General features: G+C 38.1%; 1 protein-coding gene and 1 long non-coding RNA gene across 7 annotated transcripts in view; one reads left to right on the top strand and one right to left on the bottom strand.

Moving 5' to 3' along the window:
• Positions 1–9,160, top strand: part of LOC108365629 (uncharacterized) — a 32,391-nt gene extending 23,231 nt beyond the window's left edge. For 4 of the 6 annotated variants that reach the window (XM_017619716.1, XM_017619718.1, XM_017619720.1 and 1 more), the window contains exons 7-9: positions 6,269–6,412; positions 6,812–6,977; positions 7,413–9,160. In XM_017619716.1, the coding sequence (XP_017475205.1) occupies positions 6,269–6,412; positions 6,812–6,977; positions 7,413–8,793 (1,691 nt within the window). In that variant the 3' untranslated portion in view covers positions 8,794–9,160. Of the gene's footprint in view, positions 1–6,268; positions 6,413–6,667; positions 6,978–7,412 lie in introns of all 6 variants that reach the window. The other 2 variants (XM_017619722.1, XM_017619717.1) reach the window with 2 other exon arrangements.
• LOC108365631 (uncharacterized) lies at positions 1,815–2,740 on the bottom strand. The gene is made up of 4 exons (XR_001847972.1): positions 2,614–2,740; positions 2,492–2,553; positions 2,272–2,399; positions 1,815–2,215 (listed from the first exon to the last, which is right to left on the bottom strand). It is a non-coding gene; the product is annotated as an uncharacterized LOC108365631 (long non-coding RNA).
• Positions 9,161–18,126: the final 8,966 nt, after the last annotated feature.

Genomic DNA, 18,126 nt, shown 5'->3' on the forward strand with positions numbered 1-18,126 from the left:
AAGTTATTGTCGCGACAATTTTGTCAGAGTTACAATTGTCAGCACAATTGTCGACAATATTCCATATTATCACTCATTTTCCAAAAATTTTCATAGTTGCCCATGATGCAATAATGAAAGGTGTTGTACGTTGTGACAGCTCGAAATCGAACTACCTTAGGTCAATATTGTATTTTGGAAGTACAAGATAAACGGGAATAAAAAAAAGCCTTTTAGTTGAAAAAGTACTAAATTGTATGCCTTCTCAACAGCGTTCCGATTATCAGAATAGGTATATATATGGCTTGGTAGTCTCATAAAATTGTAGATAATTAAAATAATAAAATTAGGCGTGTTTTTATTCACAGGAATATGATAATATGCTTAAAATTTTCGAGCTGATGAATACCCAGCTAGAACATTATGACTTATATAATTCCTTTTATGAGCCGTATCACTAAGAAAATTATCCCTTATGAATTTGAAATGTGTCCCTTATATTGTACAGGCCAAAAAGAGGAATTCATTTACGTGTGATCTTTTGTCCCCCTCTTTCATATAGGCTTCTTGTGCGCATATATCAGGTTTCATAGCTGTTGACCATACCAATAATGCTTCATGCTCAGTTTTACTTGATCAATTCGTGTTCTCGAGAAAAAAAAATTTCACGATTCAAAAATCTGAGTATAGCCGCCAAATTCTTTTCTCAAAATTTTGAAAATTCTTTGTTTTTTGCCCTATATTTGCTTTGTATGGTATTTTCAACAAAATATAGGCCAAAAACGATAAATGTTCAAACTTTGGAGAAAAACAATTTTTCAGATTTTTGGATCGTGAAAATTTTTTTTCTCGGAGAACACGAATTGATCTAGTAAATCTTAGTATGAGGCATTATTGGTATGGCCAACAGCTATCAAACCTGATATAGTCGCACTAAGGTTTTTTTGTGTTCCACAGTGTTATACAAGGGATACTTTGAGGAATCATATAAGGAATTATACATTACCCAAGTCCACGTATATCCAAGTTCGTGTCATACAGCAAGCATTGACTACTTTTTAAAGTTTTATTTATTTGTTTTTGAAATTGACGACATATTTCAGAATTTGTAATTAATACGTTGTGTTCATTTTAGTAAATCCACTTTTTTAATTGTACAAAATTTATTATATACATACAGTATCGGTCATATCAATAGCAACCCCATTTCAAAGTAATATTATTTCCCTCTCATGTTAATTTATTTATTGCTAAGAATTTGCAACAAAAGTAAAGTTGAATTTCTAACAAAACTCATATAAACCGAATTTTAAAACTTCGTAGAAAACTACAAAAAATACAACAAATTTTCAATCAAAATTCAAACTTTTTTCTCAGAAGTGTTAGAATTTTTTTGAGCACTCAGTTTTATAGCCCCTTCAATTTTAGTCTAATTATATGCAAGTTTGAAGTGGCTAAAAATTACCTTAGTTTTTTTAGAATCGATTAAAAACAAATCGTGTTTAATCGTCTTCTATATAAAGAAAACTTCGACCATATATCGATGGCTGAGTAGAAGATCGACCTATCTCGGCAGCCAGGTCGAAAACGCCCGATATCAGAAAGCTTTTCAACGCCCTATTTCAAAATTTGGCTGAAAAACGCCCTATTTTAGAATTTGATTGAAAAATGCCCTATCTCGGAACTCGGTTCAAAAACACCCTATCTCAGCACATTTTCGAAGTATTTTTATTTGAGATAGGACTTTTTTGAACCGACTAATAATAATAAAATATGTACTATATACATATCTAGTTTCAATATAAAAAAATTTATGTGCACCATTAATTGTGTATACATATCTATGTCAATATATGTGATATACATGTACATAGATCTACATACATATCGTCGTTTAAAGTACAAAACCATGTATCAATAAATTGCAAAATCGCGTATAGAGATAATGCAAACCCACGTATGCGAGGTTGCATAAATTAATTTCTAGAGAGTAAAAACACTCATATTTCAAAATGGTTATCTTTTTGTAAAAAGCAATCGCATTTTTGGCTAGTATATTTCAGGAAGAATGGATAAGGATTGATCCAAAAACGTGTGTGAGCGAATCCAATTTTTAGCAGCAAATGTCAGTTACGCGGTTTTGTACTTTAAGCGACGATATGTATGTTAACAGGAACGCAGCAATCTAATACACGGGTGGAGCAGGAACGCAGCACAGCAGAAGCATACAAAAAATCTGCAAATAAATGGTTTTTTAGGTTTTTAACAAACGAGAACCTGGTTTCAACTTACTTCAACGTGTCTAAATCACAACGCACACACTAATGCAAAGGCGCAACAGGAACGCAACACTATAAAATACGGGCGGAGCAATATACAGGCGGAGCAGGAACGCAGCACAGCAGAATCGTCCGAAAAATCTGCGAATAAATGGTTCATTAGGTTTTGAAATAACAAAGAGCTCAAATGGAATGGTTCATCAATAAAGTCAAAATAATATGTTGTAACTTACGTGTATTAGCCCTTAATCACAATACCAGCACAGGTCGGTCAGCGAAACACTAAGGAAATTACCTAATAAATGCAAAATTATAACTTATTTGTAAAATAATTCGGTTTTATTACAATACTTACCAAATTTCACGCAATTGGAAAACAAATGTCAGCGAATAAGAACAAAACGAACAACGAAAATTGAATCAATGTAGCTTGTTCAGAATTTTTTCTAATATTTTGGGAAATGTTCAGTGAAAATAGCAAAGAAACAACGGCATGCGAAGAGATGCTGTGAGTCATGGGGCGTCTCTCCGCATTCGTTTAGAACATCTTCGTTTATTCTGCTCAGGAATGAGTTCAACCTGCCACAGTAACCAGAGCGCAGTTAGGCTATTGTGGTCGGAGTCTCCCGTGGCAGACGAAGTTTTTTCTCGTCCACGTCTGGTGGTTGTATGCCCAGAACGGCATTCACAGGTCGAGAGTCCACATAACTGGAGACTGCCTCGCTATGAATTCCGTTCAAGGCCTGTCGATAAGCTGTCGGGTCCAGAGGTTGTTTGATGAGCCTCTGGACTTCGTCCGTCAGTTCGTAAAGATGCCTCCTAACGTGCCTGGGTGAGGGCTCTTCTGCAAGCAGTTGTCTGTTTGGGTGAGCACGTCTGTGGCTCCCAACTAGAAACTGCTTGCAGAGCATTGTGTTATGCTCCTTAACGGAGAGTATATAGGCCTTGTCGTGCAGGTGATGTTGCGGCGACATCCGAAGGCATCCTGTCGCTGTCCTGAGTGCCGTATTTTGGCAAGTCTGCAGCTTCATCCACTGCGTCCTACTAGTCCCCGGTGACCACACGGGCGCTGCATATGTCAGAACCGGCCGGCGAATTGAGGACATTGTTGCGGCTTTGTACTTTGTTGACAATTGCGGTTGTATGCGCCGAGAAGGAGAGCAGACTGTCGAAGGTTACTCCGAAGATCTTCGGGTTGTTCACCATCGGAATTGGTTCGTCATCGACGTGAATTCCCAGTTGTAGTCTGACCTCCTTCGTCCAGGTGGTAAATAGTGTGGGGCTATTTCTTTTTAGCGCAAAGATTGTGTGAACTGATCGTCTTTTATTTTGTTCAATTCCATGATTTTTTATGTTTGCATTATTTGGTTTGGTTGGCTGTCGCTGTGTTGCAATGGTTAGCAGTTACCATTCCGCAAGGCCTGGGCTAAAGTCTAGTTTCGCACCACCATTAAAAAGAAACAAAGAGTTTTTTTAATAGTGGTCGCCCTCGCCAGGCAATGCCAAACCTCAGAGTGTATCTCTGCCATGAAAATCTGCTTCTCAAAAAAAATACAATCGCCGTTCGGAGTCGGCGTAAAGCTGTAGGTCCCTCCCGTTTGTGTGACAACATCAAGGTGCACGCCACAAATCGGAGAAAAAGCCCGGCCAAACACTAACATATTGTGTAAGCGTCAATCTATTATTATTATTATTCTTATTATTATTAATTACCAAAAGGAATAAGTCAGCATCTTTCCGATATGGCAAATTTGATGCAGTTGTTGAACGAACCGAACTGCATCAATATTACCATATTGAAAAAAATGCTGACTTATTTTCTTTAGTAATTAACCAATTCATTTCGGTTTTTCTCATATTAATTATTTCGGGTGGTCAACCGAAACTGTGCACATACGCATCATTTTGGTGTGCCTTTTTTTTTTATATGTATACACCAGGGATGCCAAAATATGCGGAAAATTGTGATCCCGGGATTTCGGGATATTTTTTAAGTAACAATGTGATTGAGGAACGCATACATCACAAATAAAAATGTAAATACCAGGTACTTTTGAAAGTAATGATTAAAAAAAAAAAACAAAAATGTACAAAAACAAATTATCTAAATATGTTTATTCTACTCCATAAAGAAATGTTGAATGGCGATTTTTTTGCCATTTTTTCCCAATTTACTCGAAATTTTGTTAGGGTGTACAAGTCAAACGCACCTCAGAACCAGATTCTGCGGGTCGAAATACATGTTGGTAGGTGGGTCTGGTTAAAAGCACACATCTTTTTTCGTGCCGGTGTTGTTATTGCAGCAAAGCATTCAAAGCGGAGTCTTATAATTTTGACCTGAAGTTGTTACACACAAAACTGGCTGATGAAAAACATATTTCGGCCTCAACATTTTTAGACTCAACAGTCAAAAGGATGTCATAAGCCATTTGAAGATAATGATCCCTATCTCCTCCATTACTAAATATTTGAACTTCTTTTACCAGCACGTCAGAAAAATTATAAGTTTTTCGATTTGAGGAAGTTTGAGAAGATTGATTTAAAAATTGTGTAACTTTTCCTTAAAACTTTGTTTCGTTAATATTAGCGATGCTATGAGTGCATCATTTAAGTTTCAATATTTTTGTTAATTGTAGTCAAAACGGCANTATATCTCCTCCATTACTAAATATTTGAACTTCTTTTACCAGCACGTCAGAAAAATTATAAGTTTTTCGATTTTAGGAAGTTTGAGAAGATTGATGCTATAAGTGCATCATTTAAGTTTCAATATTTTTGTTAATTGTAGTCAAAACGGCATTTTACAAAAATCATACTTCAAATTCATTCTTACTATCAATTCGATGTTTTAAATTTTTCGGTATCCCGGGATTAATACAAGTAAATCCCGGGATTTTCGGGACCTCAGAAACACCGGGATCCCGGCATTGGCACCCTTAGTATACACATATTCCTTTTAAACCGAAAGTGTGCCTATGCATTATTTCGTATGCACAGTTTCTATATGAACAATTTCAGGGTGCCGTTATGAACACGTAATGGCGTTTTCTTTTCTGCTGAAAAATGTTGCCTTCGCAGTGCCCTCTACGCACAAATACATACTAATGCTGAATTTCCACAAGGCATTAAATGGCAAACAATTTTAATGACAAAGTTGTGCATTAAACAATAATGGTGTCATTACTTAAAAAAAAATAGTCATTAAGTTCACTTCTACATGGCATTTTTTAAATGACACACATTTTTTGTCATTTAAATGCCTAGTGGAAATTCGGCATAAGGATCGGGCAATGAAAAGGCAAAATTTTTTGTAGAAAAAACGCGATATAAAAGGGGAAGGACACTGAAGACGGCTCAACGCTGAACCCGGTTTGTCTTCAAATCCAATTTGACAAGTATGACAATTCCTTAACATTTAAAGGATTCTGTTTACATACGGCTCCCTCAACATTTGCTCAATGATTTTCAATGTGATTGAGGTCGTGACACTGAGACAGTCAGCCATGATCTCATGACTTCAGTAATAACATTTTCGTCGGTTTCACGGAAAAGTAGACTACGAAAAATTCAGTGATAGCCTTGAATATTTTAATATTAATTTAGTAATTGAGACTGTAAATACATACAGCAAAAGCATTATCTAATAAATTTTGTAATTCTGTCCTGTTTTGCACTATAAAACTTGTTTCGTTGTAGAAAAATTAAGGAAAGTTAGCTATTTGCACGCCTTTGCGATGTTCTTCCAATTATTAGGTCGTTCTGAACTTGGTTCTTTCATTACTTTCGCTTTTCATCGATGGATGCCGAATCGAAGATTTTTTTTTATCGCGTAGATGTTTGAAATGTCTCTACAGAAGACAATTAAGGCTATGATTGTAGATTCTGTAGGAGTTCGCTCTTTTTATACAAATTCATATGCACAAAAATATGGGTTGCATATTTACACATGAAAATTTCATAAAATTCTGAGTACATAATGACAATTTTAAAGAAATGGATTTTGTTTATAGGAACATCCGAGCAGAAAAACAATTTTGAGCTAAACGGCAAGCAAGACCTACCGTCCGATAAGGAAATTTATTTAGAAGATCTTCAATACGGCGAAAAAGAAGTTTCTTACCAGGAGTCGGCACAGCAAATCCCTATAGAACCAGATAAAGCGTTGGATAANTCATCGATGGATGCCGAATCGAAGATTTTTTTTTATCGCGTAGATGTTTGAAATGTCTCTACAGAAGACAATTAAGGCTATGATTGTAGATTCTGTAGGAGTTCGTTCTTTTTATACAAATTCATATGCACAAAAATATGGGTTGCATATTTACACATGAAAATTTCATAAAATACTGAGTAGAGATTTTTACCTGTGTACATAATGACAATTTTAAAGAAATGGATTTTGTTTATAGGAACATCCGAGCGGAAAAACAATTTTGAGCTAAACGGCAAGCAAGACCTACCGTCCGATAAGGAAATTTATTTAGAAGATCTTCAATACGGCGAAAAAGAAGTTTCTTACCAGGAGTCGGCACAGCAAATCCCTATAGAACCAGATAAAGCGTTGGATAATAACGTACCGGATGTCGTGAAAACGTGTAAACCTGATTCTCTTTCAAGTTTGTCTGTTTTGGAGATAGAGTCGAAGCTAGATGATGCCTGTCTTGATTTTGGCGACGACTTGGAAGATGACGCGATGTCCCTAGCAACATCATGTTTTAAGTACGTATGTCATTGTCTGGCTGACTTCCAAGACGTCAATTGCTTTGCATACGTACAAAGTATAATGTTCCATAACGCCGAACTACAAAATGTTGACAATGTAAACTTTTCCAAAACGCATCCGAAAAGTTATCGAAATGCATGGCTAGAGCAATCAGCGCATCAGAAACAAAGTTGATGCTTCGTTTGTTATTGGTTACCATTGGTGTTTTTGAAAATGGAAAATTCGGAAAGATTGTACATTGCTATATTCCATATTTAAAATATGCAATGTATATGGTTTGGTTGCAATGTGTCGCAACTCTGCATATACAAACAGTTTGAATACCGCAGTATAACAGTTTTCAAACATTGTATAGATACGTTTTGGAAGTCAGCCTATGTTCACAAATATGTATGTATGTATATTTACTAACGATGTTAATCTTTTTTCAGTTCCTCGGATGATGAGCGTTTTACGGAACTTGATAATAATTGTGTTGAGACTTCACCAAATAAAAATAACAGAGAAATGGATACAAAAGTGTTAAATGTGGTTGAAGAGAATTTTTCGGATCATCACACAAATTATGTTGAGACTTTGGAAAATAAAACTAATGAAAAAGATGATACAAAAACGTTTAATATTGAAAATCATGAAAAGTTGGACGATAAGAGTAAGATCATCAAACTAGAAACCACTCATAAGGCTACTGATGTATCAATTGATATTTTCAAGAAGTTTAAAATACCAAAAATATCTTTGACAACAGCAACGACGAAGCATAGCAACCCTGCAGTTACAGCGGCAGCACCTTTACCTATGGTTATACTCCCACCAAATGCATTCAACAGGCAGGCGGTCAAAACGGAACCAGATTCCATGAAAACCGTGAACTTTGAAAATATAACTCGCACTGTGCAAAATGTGTGTGCGGTAACACCATTAACTCTTCAACCACCGACTCATGCTAGTGGCACTGTAGCTATTCCGCATAATGCGCTTAACACAGTCCCACCTATTATTCGGGATATACTGCAGTTGGCCCCGTCTCTTATTGCAGAAAACTCGAGAGATTTTAAAGCACTCAATACGCAGCAAGTTACATTTAACCGCGGGGAATTCGGTGGTAATGGTGGCGATGGTAGAAATTTTGGTCCGCCCACAGTCGTTGTCGCTAAAACATTTGGTGTTACGTGCTTACCTTTCCTGGTAGGAAGATGTTTTACGCTGGCATCCTGTAAATTTTCGCACACATTTCGGGAGCCCGAAACAGTCCGAAATATATTGATTACCTTCTCAGAGGTAGATTTAAACTTAGCATATAGATTTGCTTATAATAATGAACTAGTTTTTCGCCAATATATGCACGAATTCTGCAGGGTATATTTTGAGCGAAACAATCGTTTGAAATTATTGCACCTGGTGCGTGATTGTGAACGATACAAAGGGGGAGGAGAGCTTTTGATAACGATCTTTCACAGCCTGCAGTACTGTGGTTTAAACAAAGTTAATGCGTGCCGGCAGATCTTAAGCTACAGTCGCGACAGATCAAGACCCACTATAGACGCGTTACTGGACATAATTTTAGAAGCTGATTGGACTATGTTTTGTGACTATATTGAAAAATTTAGCGATATTTCTTCATATCACTTTCGACTAAATGTACTGCATCAGATGGCATCCACAGTTTTGCGCGCAAACGATCAACGGATGACGTCGCTATTCTTTAGATGTCTAGTAAATTTGGATCCTAAGGATGTAGGTCTCGTTCAGTCCTCTCCAATTTTAATGCAATTATTGGAGTTAATAAAGAATGGACAAATTTGCCGATAGATGTACCAATGTGACTGAATTCGTTGTTTACATAAGTAATTCCTTTAATTAAATGTTGAGATTAGCATTATACCTTATATCCAGGTGGATACATTAATTATTTTTTATTAAAGTTCTTAAGACTTACCTCGTTATAAAGGTATGAAAATTCAAAGAATAGAATTCTTGTGTTCATTCTCCACTCAATGTGATTATTACCTTTTGGTAATAAAAATGAATTTACATTGTACTTTACGATAGAAAGATATTTATTTAAAGTATTTCTTACTTCGAACAGAATTGTTATAAAAACTGAATAGAATTAAAATTTATAAACACATATACATCGTATATGGTAAAATCATACAATAAACACACTTAAAAAATCTTCAAAATTGTGTTCACCTTGGGGATGTGTTAGGGTGATTTTACTTAGCGGGCTAAAAATGAATAAGTTCGTACGCTAAGTTACGCAAGCAATTGGTTGTTTTTGTAAAAGCATACAAATTCGCTATACGTGAAGAACTCAGCCAATTTTCAACAGACTAAAAAAAAACATTCGTTCTACTCGTTATTAAACGTTCTTTTTTTGAATCAATTCAGGACTAATATGTCCTTTGTTTTATAAAATAGTGCATAAAAGCATAGCCAAAGTTAAAAAAGTAAACAAAAATTGCGTTTGCTGGGCACTTACACACAGATCTTTTGAGTATTCCAAGTAAAAATAATACAAAACCGAGTTAAGTATGCAATAACGACCGCTACATGTTCTTCTAAGTTATGTAAAAATTGCCGATAGCCAGTAGCTCACTAGGACAAAATACGTATTCATTTTTACTATGGGAGTATATTGTCACCTGAGTGGAAGATCGACCTATCTCGGCAGCCATTTCGCAAACGCCCTATCTCAGAAAACTTTTCAAGAACGTCCTATTTCCGAATTTTATTGAAAAACACCCAATCTCAGAATTTGGTTGAAGAAGGCCCTGTCTCAGAATTCGGTTCAAAAACGCCCTATCTCAGCTGAAAATACATTGGAAATGTGCTGAGATTTTGAATCGGCGACTGGGAAAGGGCGTTCTTCAACCAAATTCTGAGATAGTTATTCAATGAAATTCTGAAATAGGGCGTTCTTGAAAAGTTTTTTGAGATGGCGTTTTCGGACTGGCTCCCGAGATAGGTCGATCTTCCACTCAGGTATCGATGTAAATTGAAAACTTCAAAGCTGTTTTTCACGAGTTTTTGTTGTTTTGAGTTATAGCAGTTTTGAAGTAAATTAGCGATATGTATATATATACCATTCGCAAGGTCTTAAGTCTTCGAAACCAGTAAGAAACTTAATAGGTTGATAACACAGGCCCACAGTATATATAGTAATAAACCTTCACCCCTATTGCGAGTGTCGACTAGTAGTAGATAAACAACCATTAGTCGATTTTCGATTAGCCGTGGTATTTTCAAAGTCGCTTTCTCGTTCAATAAGTGAGTGAGAATAGTTTATAGTAGAGATGGGCACGGGCCTAAATTTTCAGGCCCGGCCCGGCACGAGTGCAAAATCAACTTACAAAAACACGCACATGCCCGCACGTTAAGAATTTTAGTGGGGCCCGGCCCGGCCCGGCCCGGCACGACGGGACACGCCCCAGCCCGGAAATAAAAGCCAACTTTTATTGTATGTATACTTATGTACATATTTTTAATTTTGTGTTTATGTTCATACGTATATTTAAGCGAATCAATATTTTACATCAAAGATTTTTATAATATATTTTCTGGGAAGTAGAAAAAGTGGAAGGTATTTTATGTACAGATATGTATGTAAACAAAACTACTAAGTATCATATATTTTCTATAGGTTTCCAAATATTTCTTTTTTTTGCTTTTCTCTTATCAAAAGAGTTTTAAATAAGTACTATTTTTTTTTTGTATAAACACAAAAGCTCATCTAAATTTTTAGTATTAGCAACGAGCTTTTCCGTGCCTTTTCGTGCTTTTCTGAAATTTTACTGAACGCCCAGGCCCGCACGAGTTCGTGCTGACAGCAAATATTCCGGCCCGTACCCGCGGGCTTACGCAGGGGCCCGTCGGGCCCATCTCTAGTTATAGTCGCTCATCCTTCTACAAACAAACAGTTCTAGAAAGATGAGCGATTAAAAACTATTCACAGACGCTTATTGAACGAGAATACGACATCCAAAATACCATGGAAAGGCGATAATCGGATAAGAGTTGTTTATCTACTACTAGTCGACACTCGCAATAGGTGTGCTTTTCTCAGTTTTTCACCAATTGGTCCCCGATGAGTACCTTTGGGTTGTGTGCAGCATTTTCGTTTTGCGCGCACGGCAACACTTACTGTGGGGAATTTCGCCTCACGATTAGAAAAAGTTCTTTTCGAGGATAAAATCGAAGGCGAATTTATATAAGGTGGTGTTACTAGCTCAGCTGATTTTGTGTATGTGTTTCGCCGCACGGCTTCTGATATCAAATTGAAAAATTTTGTTTGAATTTCTACACACACTCTTACAGATTTTGACAGTTTATGCCGCCAAAGCAAAAACAAAATACATGTAAATTTTTGTTTTTGTACTCCTGCTATCACCTTATATTAATTCGCCTTGATAAAATCTATATCTATATATACATAAATACGCCACAAGAAAATTTTCAACTCCCTTTTTTGAGGGCACCGTTCGCTCGATTTCAATGTATGATTCATTTAAAGGATATAACTTCCTCTAATCCAGAAATGTTAATCGCGTTACATAGGGGGCGTGGCATCAGACATGCAGATAAAAATTTGAAAACCGATATATTTCTAAAACCAATTACGCTGAGGAACTGAAACTTAGCACGGATACATAAATTGTAAATACCCTTCTTACGACGAAGTGGTAGGTATTGGCACCTCCCAGAGATAACTCTGGGACCGCTTATGCTAACGTCCTGAAATTTTACACAGCTGTTTATGCTATCAATAACGAACTTAGGCGAAAAGTGGTAGATATGGGAAAAGCCGGTGTGGCGCAGGGATTGGTAGCTATCCTGAAAAATCCTATTTATGGTCAGATTAGCTTCGTCTTTAGAACACATAAGAGCAACATAAAATTTGGTGTAACTTGGTAGCCCACTCATGTGATGCAAAAAAAAGGGCTTTAGGCCCAGTGTTGACAAAAACCCGTGCAAAACCGCCGTTAGAGAAGGAAATATTATATTTTATTTCGCTCCTTCGAGGTACTTTCTTAACCACTACCGATTCTGATGAAAAGAAAGAGGAGTTTATGTAGATGTTGGAAATTTAATTTTTAACCTTCCGAGGGGCTCTCAGACCTATATAATCGAAAAACGTATTTACGGTCTGATTTGGTATATGTTTAACATATTAGTCAGTGAGGAACCGTTAGGCATCTCATCTTTACATACAAATACATATGCATATTTTTTATAAATAAAAATTGAGGTTCCTTTCTCCGTATAATTTCGAAAGCTACTGAACAAGGCGAATTTATACAAGGTGATGTTAACAGAACAAAAACAAATATTACAACAACAATTTATACGCTCCTTGATCAGTACAAAGCCAAATTACAATAAACACATGATTTTGACAAAAGGTACAAATTCGCCGTGAAATCAGCGGATCCGATAACACCACCTTGTATAGATTCGCCTTGCTACTGAAGAAATTTATTTTCCTGTAAATTCGCCATAAATTTTGGTGGTGGACTTCAAAATCGTCATTCGCATAAAGGAGTCAATATTGGTGACAAGCAAAATTCAAAAGTGTGTAAAAAAAGATGTCGAATTCGACAACCGGGCGATACATGTTTATATAATTATTTGTTATTTATGAACAAAATGTAGGTATAATATCAATGCTTAATTTAGAATAATATCAATAATTAAGTACATAATTAACGCTTGTGTTTCTATAAACTGGAAAATCCAAGTCGTAATTATAGCACTGAATGGAGTTTTCTTAAATGTAAGTTTAAAATTAAAAAAATATCCATTGTATGATATATTTTTATGAAAAACGTGAATTTTGTGTTATTTTGTAAATTTATCAAGTATCAAGTACCGGAATGACTCAGGCTTTACCCGATCAAAGGCTGTTGTTTCGGCGATCTAACCCCGTTTAGGTCGGCGAAATCCATCAAACGTTGTTCGATACTAGGGCTACATCTGCTCCGTACCCTTCTGCTCAGGGCTGGCATAGAGTCCAACCCAGAGCCAGAAATTTACACTTGCGTATGCCAGAGACGACTGCATGGAAACCACCTCGGTCAGGTGCAATGCCTGTGGCGGGTGGAGTCACCTCCGTACCGCCTCCACGGCAAACCACCACCCGCCCGTGGAGCACAGAACCAACACACCCACACCCCAACACAACACAGCAATAGACACANGCATGGAAACCACCTCGGTCAGGTGCAATGCCTGTGGCGGGTGGAGTCACCTCCGTACCGCCTCCACGGCAAACCACCACCCGCCCGTGGAGCACAGAACCAACACACCCACCCCCCAACACAACACAGCAATAGACACACAAACAAACGGTGACAGGTAACAAGATCAACGGAAATAAGGTCAATTGACTTTATTTCCCACCCTGGTGCGAAATAAAGTCAACAAAAATTTGGAAATAAAGTCATTGACGCTATTTCCTCATTCAAATGGAAATAGCGTCAACAATGCTTAAAGTATGTCGATTCATAGAAAAAAATGTTCTTACAATAAACATTGCCCCGTAAGTGTTATTTTTTAATAGATGGCAAAGGTTATTCCCAGATCCTCAGTGTGGTGATATTAATCCACACACAATCAAGAACTACCACCAATTGATTTTATTAAAAAAATTTAAATTACGAATATGTAAAAACACGATGCGAAAATCTAAACGCAACGCACAGCTGGAATGCGAGAAATATTTGAAAAAAGAGAGTAGAAATATCCAGAACTGGCAAAACATGTTTCGTTTTCACAAAAATAAAGCGAACACTATTAAATTGTAGAAACCGTCCATGTCCAAAAACCCCGGAGGAACACTGAAAGAATTCTGTGTTTTAAATTAGCATATTTTGAACGAATTCGGAATGTCTAAGGTGGAAAAGAAACCAACCTTTCTATAAGGAAACAATTATAGAAAAGGAATTTTCTTACACTGTATTCATGTCTCCGCCAGCAATTTGTGACATCATTTAAAAGCAAGGCGAACGACGACACTATTTATTAGATGGCACATTCAAGCCAATGTGCCAAAATGCGGGTATAAACAATTATTGATTTTTTAATATCGGAACCGAGATCATGTAAATTAATTGATTGGTTTTCACACACTTTTGAAACACAAATTATATGCTTTTTTACTGCAGACAAGTTGTTGCCAAAACACAGCAGAAATCTTCCAATCAGGGCTGCCAACTATCCTTAGTTATGAGGTGCCATATTGAGGATAAAAAAGTGCCAAAATGTGCTAAATAGAAAAAGAAAAGTCCCAAAAAAGGTGCCATTCCTTTTAATCATTCACATTTAGCAATAAAATAAAGCTACATTTTCCAAACAAAAGTGCAATGATAAAATAAGATAAACCAGTTGTATAGCCTTTATAAATTAGAAAATTTTAGTTGAGAAAAAGAAGTGCACGCAAAGGATTTCACAAAAATGTATTGAAATGTTATTTTTTTTTTACAAAAGTGAAATTGAAAAATTAAGTGCCATTTGAAGTAAAATAGGGACAAATGGCACGGTTTGAGCCAAGTTGGCATCCCTGCTTCCAATAACTTACAAATATAAAAATGTGAAATATCGAGGGCTTGAATTCATTAATACCCCCTATCTGCAATTAGCACAAAAACTAATTGGTGATTTTAGAAACCATCTGGGACTTATTACCTGTCGTTATATAAGGTAGCCGTAATATCACTGATGACAGTTAAAGCTTAGGTGGATTTTTATATCAGAATCTCATCTTTGTGAAAAGTGTGCAGATAGAGGGTATTCTTGAATATAAGCCCTCGATGTTTAAAATATATAAAAATTTTATTTCAATGTATACAAAAAATAAATCTACCTGCGTTACAGCACGGAGCGTGACGGAGAAGGGGGGGGGCCAGGGGGGCCGCGGCGTAGCGTGACGTGGTGTGGCGCGCGGACGCGGGCCGCCGCGAAGCTAAGCAAATTTAATGTTTGAAAGAGCAATAATGTCAATGGATTTTATTTCGCTATTAAATAGGTAATAAAGTCAATTGACCTTATTTCCGTTGATCTTATTACCTGTCACCAAACAAACACAACAGCACCCACACACCGGCGCCGGCAACTCCTAGTCCCTCCAACAATCCGCTCGGTTTGTCAGTCCAGAATATGCCGTAACGTGACATCAGTCAAGTGCAACTCCTGCCTTGGCTGGTGCCACTTTAGGGCATGCTCAGGACTTCGCAACACGCGTGATTGGACGAGTGACTATGTGGCCCCCTGCTGTGCTGCCCAGTCGCATACCTCCCCCGCGACGCCGCCAACCACCCCCACAAGGCAGCACCCCCTTTTACAGCACATACAGAGGGGAGCCGGCAGGCAACACAACTCCTTAACTCCACACATCACAATTGGTCTTCCAAGGCACACAAAGGTGCTACAATTCAACTGTAACGGGCTTCAGAGCAAGATCGAGGAGATAACTGTCTTCATGATAAGGCAAGGAATATTAATAGCTGCGGTCCAATAGACGAAGTTGCACCTGAATTCAACCTTGTTGAATACAACCGCAATTGTCAACAAAGTACAGAGCCGCAACAATGTCCTCAAGTCGCTGGTCGGCATCACTTGGGGCAAAGATAAAGAAACGTCGTTGGCAACATACAAGGCGATTGGCCGGCCGGTTCTAAACTATGCAGTGCCGGTGTGGTCGCCTGGGATTAGCAGGACGCAGTGGATGAAGCTACAGACCTGCCAAAATACGGCACTACGGACAGCGACCGGATGCCTCCTGATGACGCCCCAACCCCACCTACACGACTGGGGCCAGATGCTCACAGTCAAGGAGCATAACACAATGCTCTGCAAGCAGTTTCTTGAGGGGATCCACAGACGTGGTCATCCTAACAAACAGCTGCTGGCAGAAGAGCCCTCGCCAAGGCACGTCAGGAAGCATCTCTATGAACCGACGGACGAAGTCCAGAGGTTCATTAAACAACATCTGGACCCGTCAGCTTATCGACAGGCCCTGAGCCGCACAGGGAATCGGTCTCAAGTTATGTAGACTCCCGCCCTGTGAATGCCGCTCTAGGCACACAACCACCTGACGTGGACGGAACAGAACTTTGTCTGCCTTGGGAGACCCGCACCAAAATAGCCCAACTTCGCTCTGGCTATTACAGCAGGCTAAACTCATACCTCAGCAGAATTAATGAGGATGTGCCCAACCAATTCCCGGCATGTGGAGAGTCGCCACATGACTCTCGGCACCTCCACATGCCCCGAGAACCCCACCCAGCTGACGCCCCTGTCGTTATGGACAGGCCCTGAAGGCAGTTTAATCAGATTTTTTAGAATTTTTTTTAGTACGCAGTTTTTTTAAATTTCAGTATAATAAAGGGCAAGTTTAAAGTAGCTAGGTAAGTGTTGATTTTTGTAAATTTTTTGTTCACGCATTTTCTTCCAAAGTATGTTGGAAAACTTTTTTGTATCCATGTCCGCAACATCTTCCACAAAAAAATTTCGAAAAACAATAATTCCTAGTTATTTAGTTAAATTTTTACTAACATGGTTTTTGTTAGATGTTCATAAAAAATTAAGAAACATTAAATAAACGAAAGGGAAATAGCCAAAGAATGCTAAAATGGCGTTACTGTAAGTATTATTATCCTTGAATCAATCGCTGAATTCCTAAATCCTTCGGGCTCTTCACTGGATTGTTAAATTGTTTACGTTACAAAAATACTTTTATTATTAAAAATCTACGGTTACTGTTTATTAACATATTGTATTCAATACAACACCTTTATAGTCAGTAGGAGCTACATATTTTTACTACTATGAGTACAACAAAGAAATGTGATTTCGAATAAAGCACTGCAAATATACCAGCAGAAATACTCTTCACATGTGTACATGAGTAAATGGAACATATATTTTAGAATACTTAAAAAGATAGGAACAAAAAAAGAGAACATCATAAATTTGAGGAATTAAGCAATGTTACTCAACAGCGCTCTGCTACATAAAACACTGTTCCGCTTTTCCAGAGTACTTGAGTATGTTGATTGCATTCAGTAGTATTTGAAAACTTCATAGGAAGTATAGGAATACTTATGAAGTTTTATCTTTTAAAATGTTAGCATTTAACATAATGTTAAGAAAAGACGTACATTTTCTTTTTATTCCAATATATACTAAAAATATTGTTTTACATTTCTCGCCGGACCCTTCAATGTTTGCAAAAAAGTTCGAATCTTTCATACATATACATGATTTATGTACATACATATTATGTAAATTTTTTAAATAACAAAAAATGTGTGCATTTTTCCGCGACCTGTCCATATGACAAGTTTTTACTCTCAAATTGATATTTTCATTTCCCAATACCAGGCGCTCATACATGAGAAGTAACTTTACCACGACAGCTGGTTCTACGTACCGGAATGACTCGGGTTTTACTCGACCAAAGGCTGTTGTTTCGGCGATCTAACCCCGTTTAGGTCGGCGAAGTATCTCAGAAGTTGTTCGTCCGTAGGGCTACATTCGCTACGTATTCTTCTGCTCCGGGCTGGCATCGAGTCAAACCCAGGGCCAGAAACTTACACCTGCTGTGTATGCCAGAGACGACCACACCACAACTCCACCTCAGTCAAGTGTAATGCTTTCGAGGGGTGGAGTCACCTTAGAGTCTGCTCAGGATTACGGACACATCGGCAGTGGACCACGTCGTATGTGGCTCCCTGCTGCTCAAACAGAGCAGCCTCCACGGCTAACCCCAGTCCACCTGAGCAGCCCCACACAATCACCACAGCACAACAACATAACACCATAGACAATATCACAACCTCGACAGACCATAGAACACACAACCGCACCACTACCCACACGCCGCCGCCAACAACTCCTGGTTCCTCCTACAACCTGCACGGTATGTCAGACCAGGATATTCCGTAATGTGACATCAGTCAAGTGCAACACCTGCCTTGGCTGGTGCCACTTTAGGGCATGCTCAGGTCTGCGTACCACGCGAGATTGGACGGGGAACTTCGAGGGCCCGTGTTGCGCTGCTCGGTCGCAGACGTCAATTGCGACGCCCCCCACCACCACCACAGGGCGGCAATCACCTCAGCAGCACACACAGCCAACGGCGGC

Source organism: Rhagoletis zephyria, unplaced genomic scaffold, assembly GCF_001687245.7.
Source record: "Rhagoletis zephyria isolate East Lansing unplaced genomic scaffold, Rhagoletis_zephyria_1.1 Rzeph_scaffold_01937, whole genome shotgun sequence".
Lineage (NCBI taxonomy): Eukaryota > Metazoa > Arthropoda > Insecta > Diptera > Tephritidae > Rhagoletis > Rhagoletis zephyria.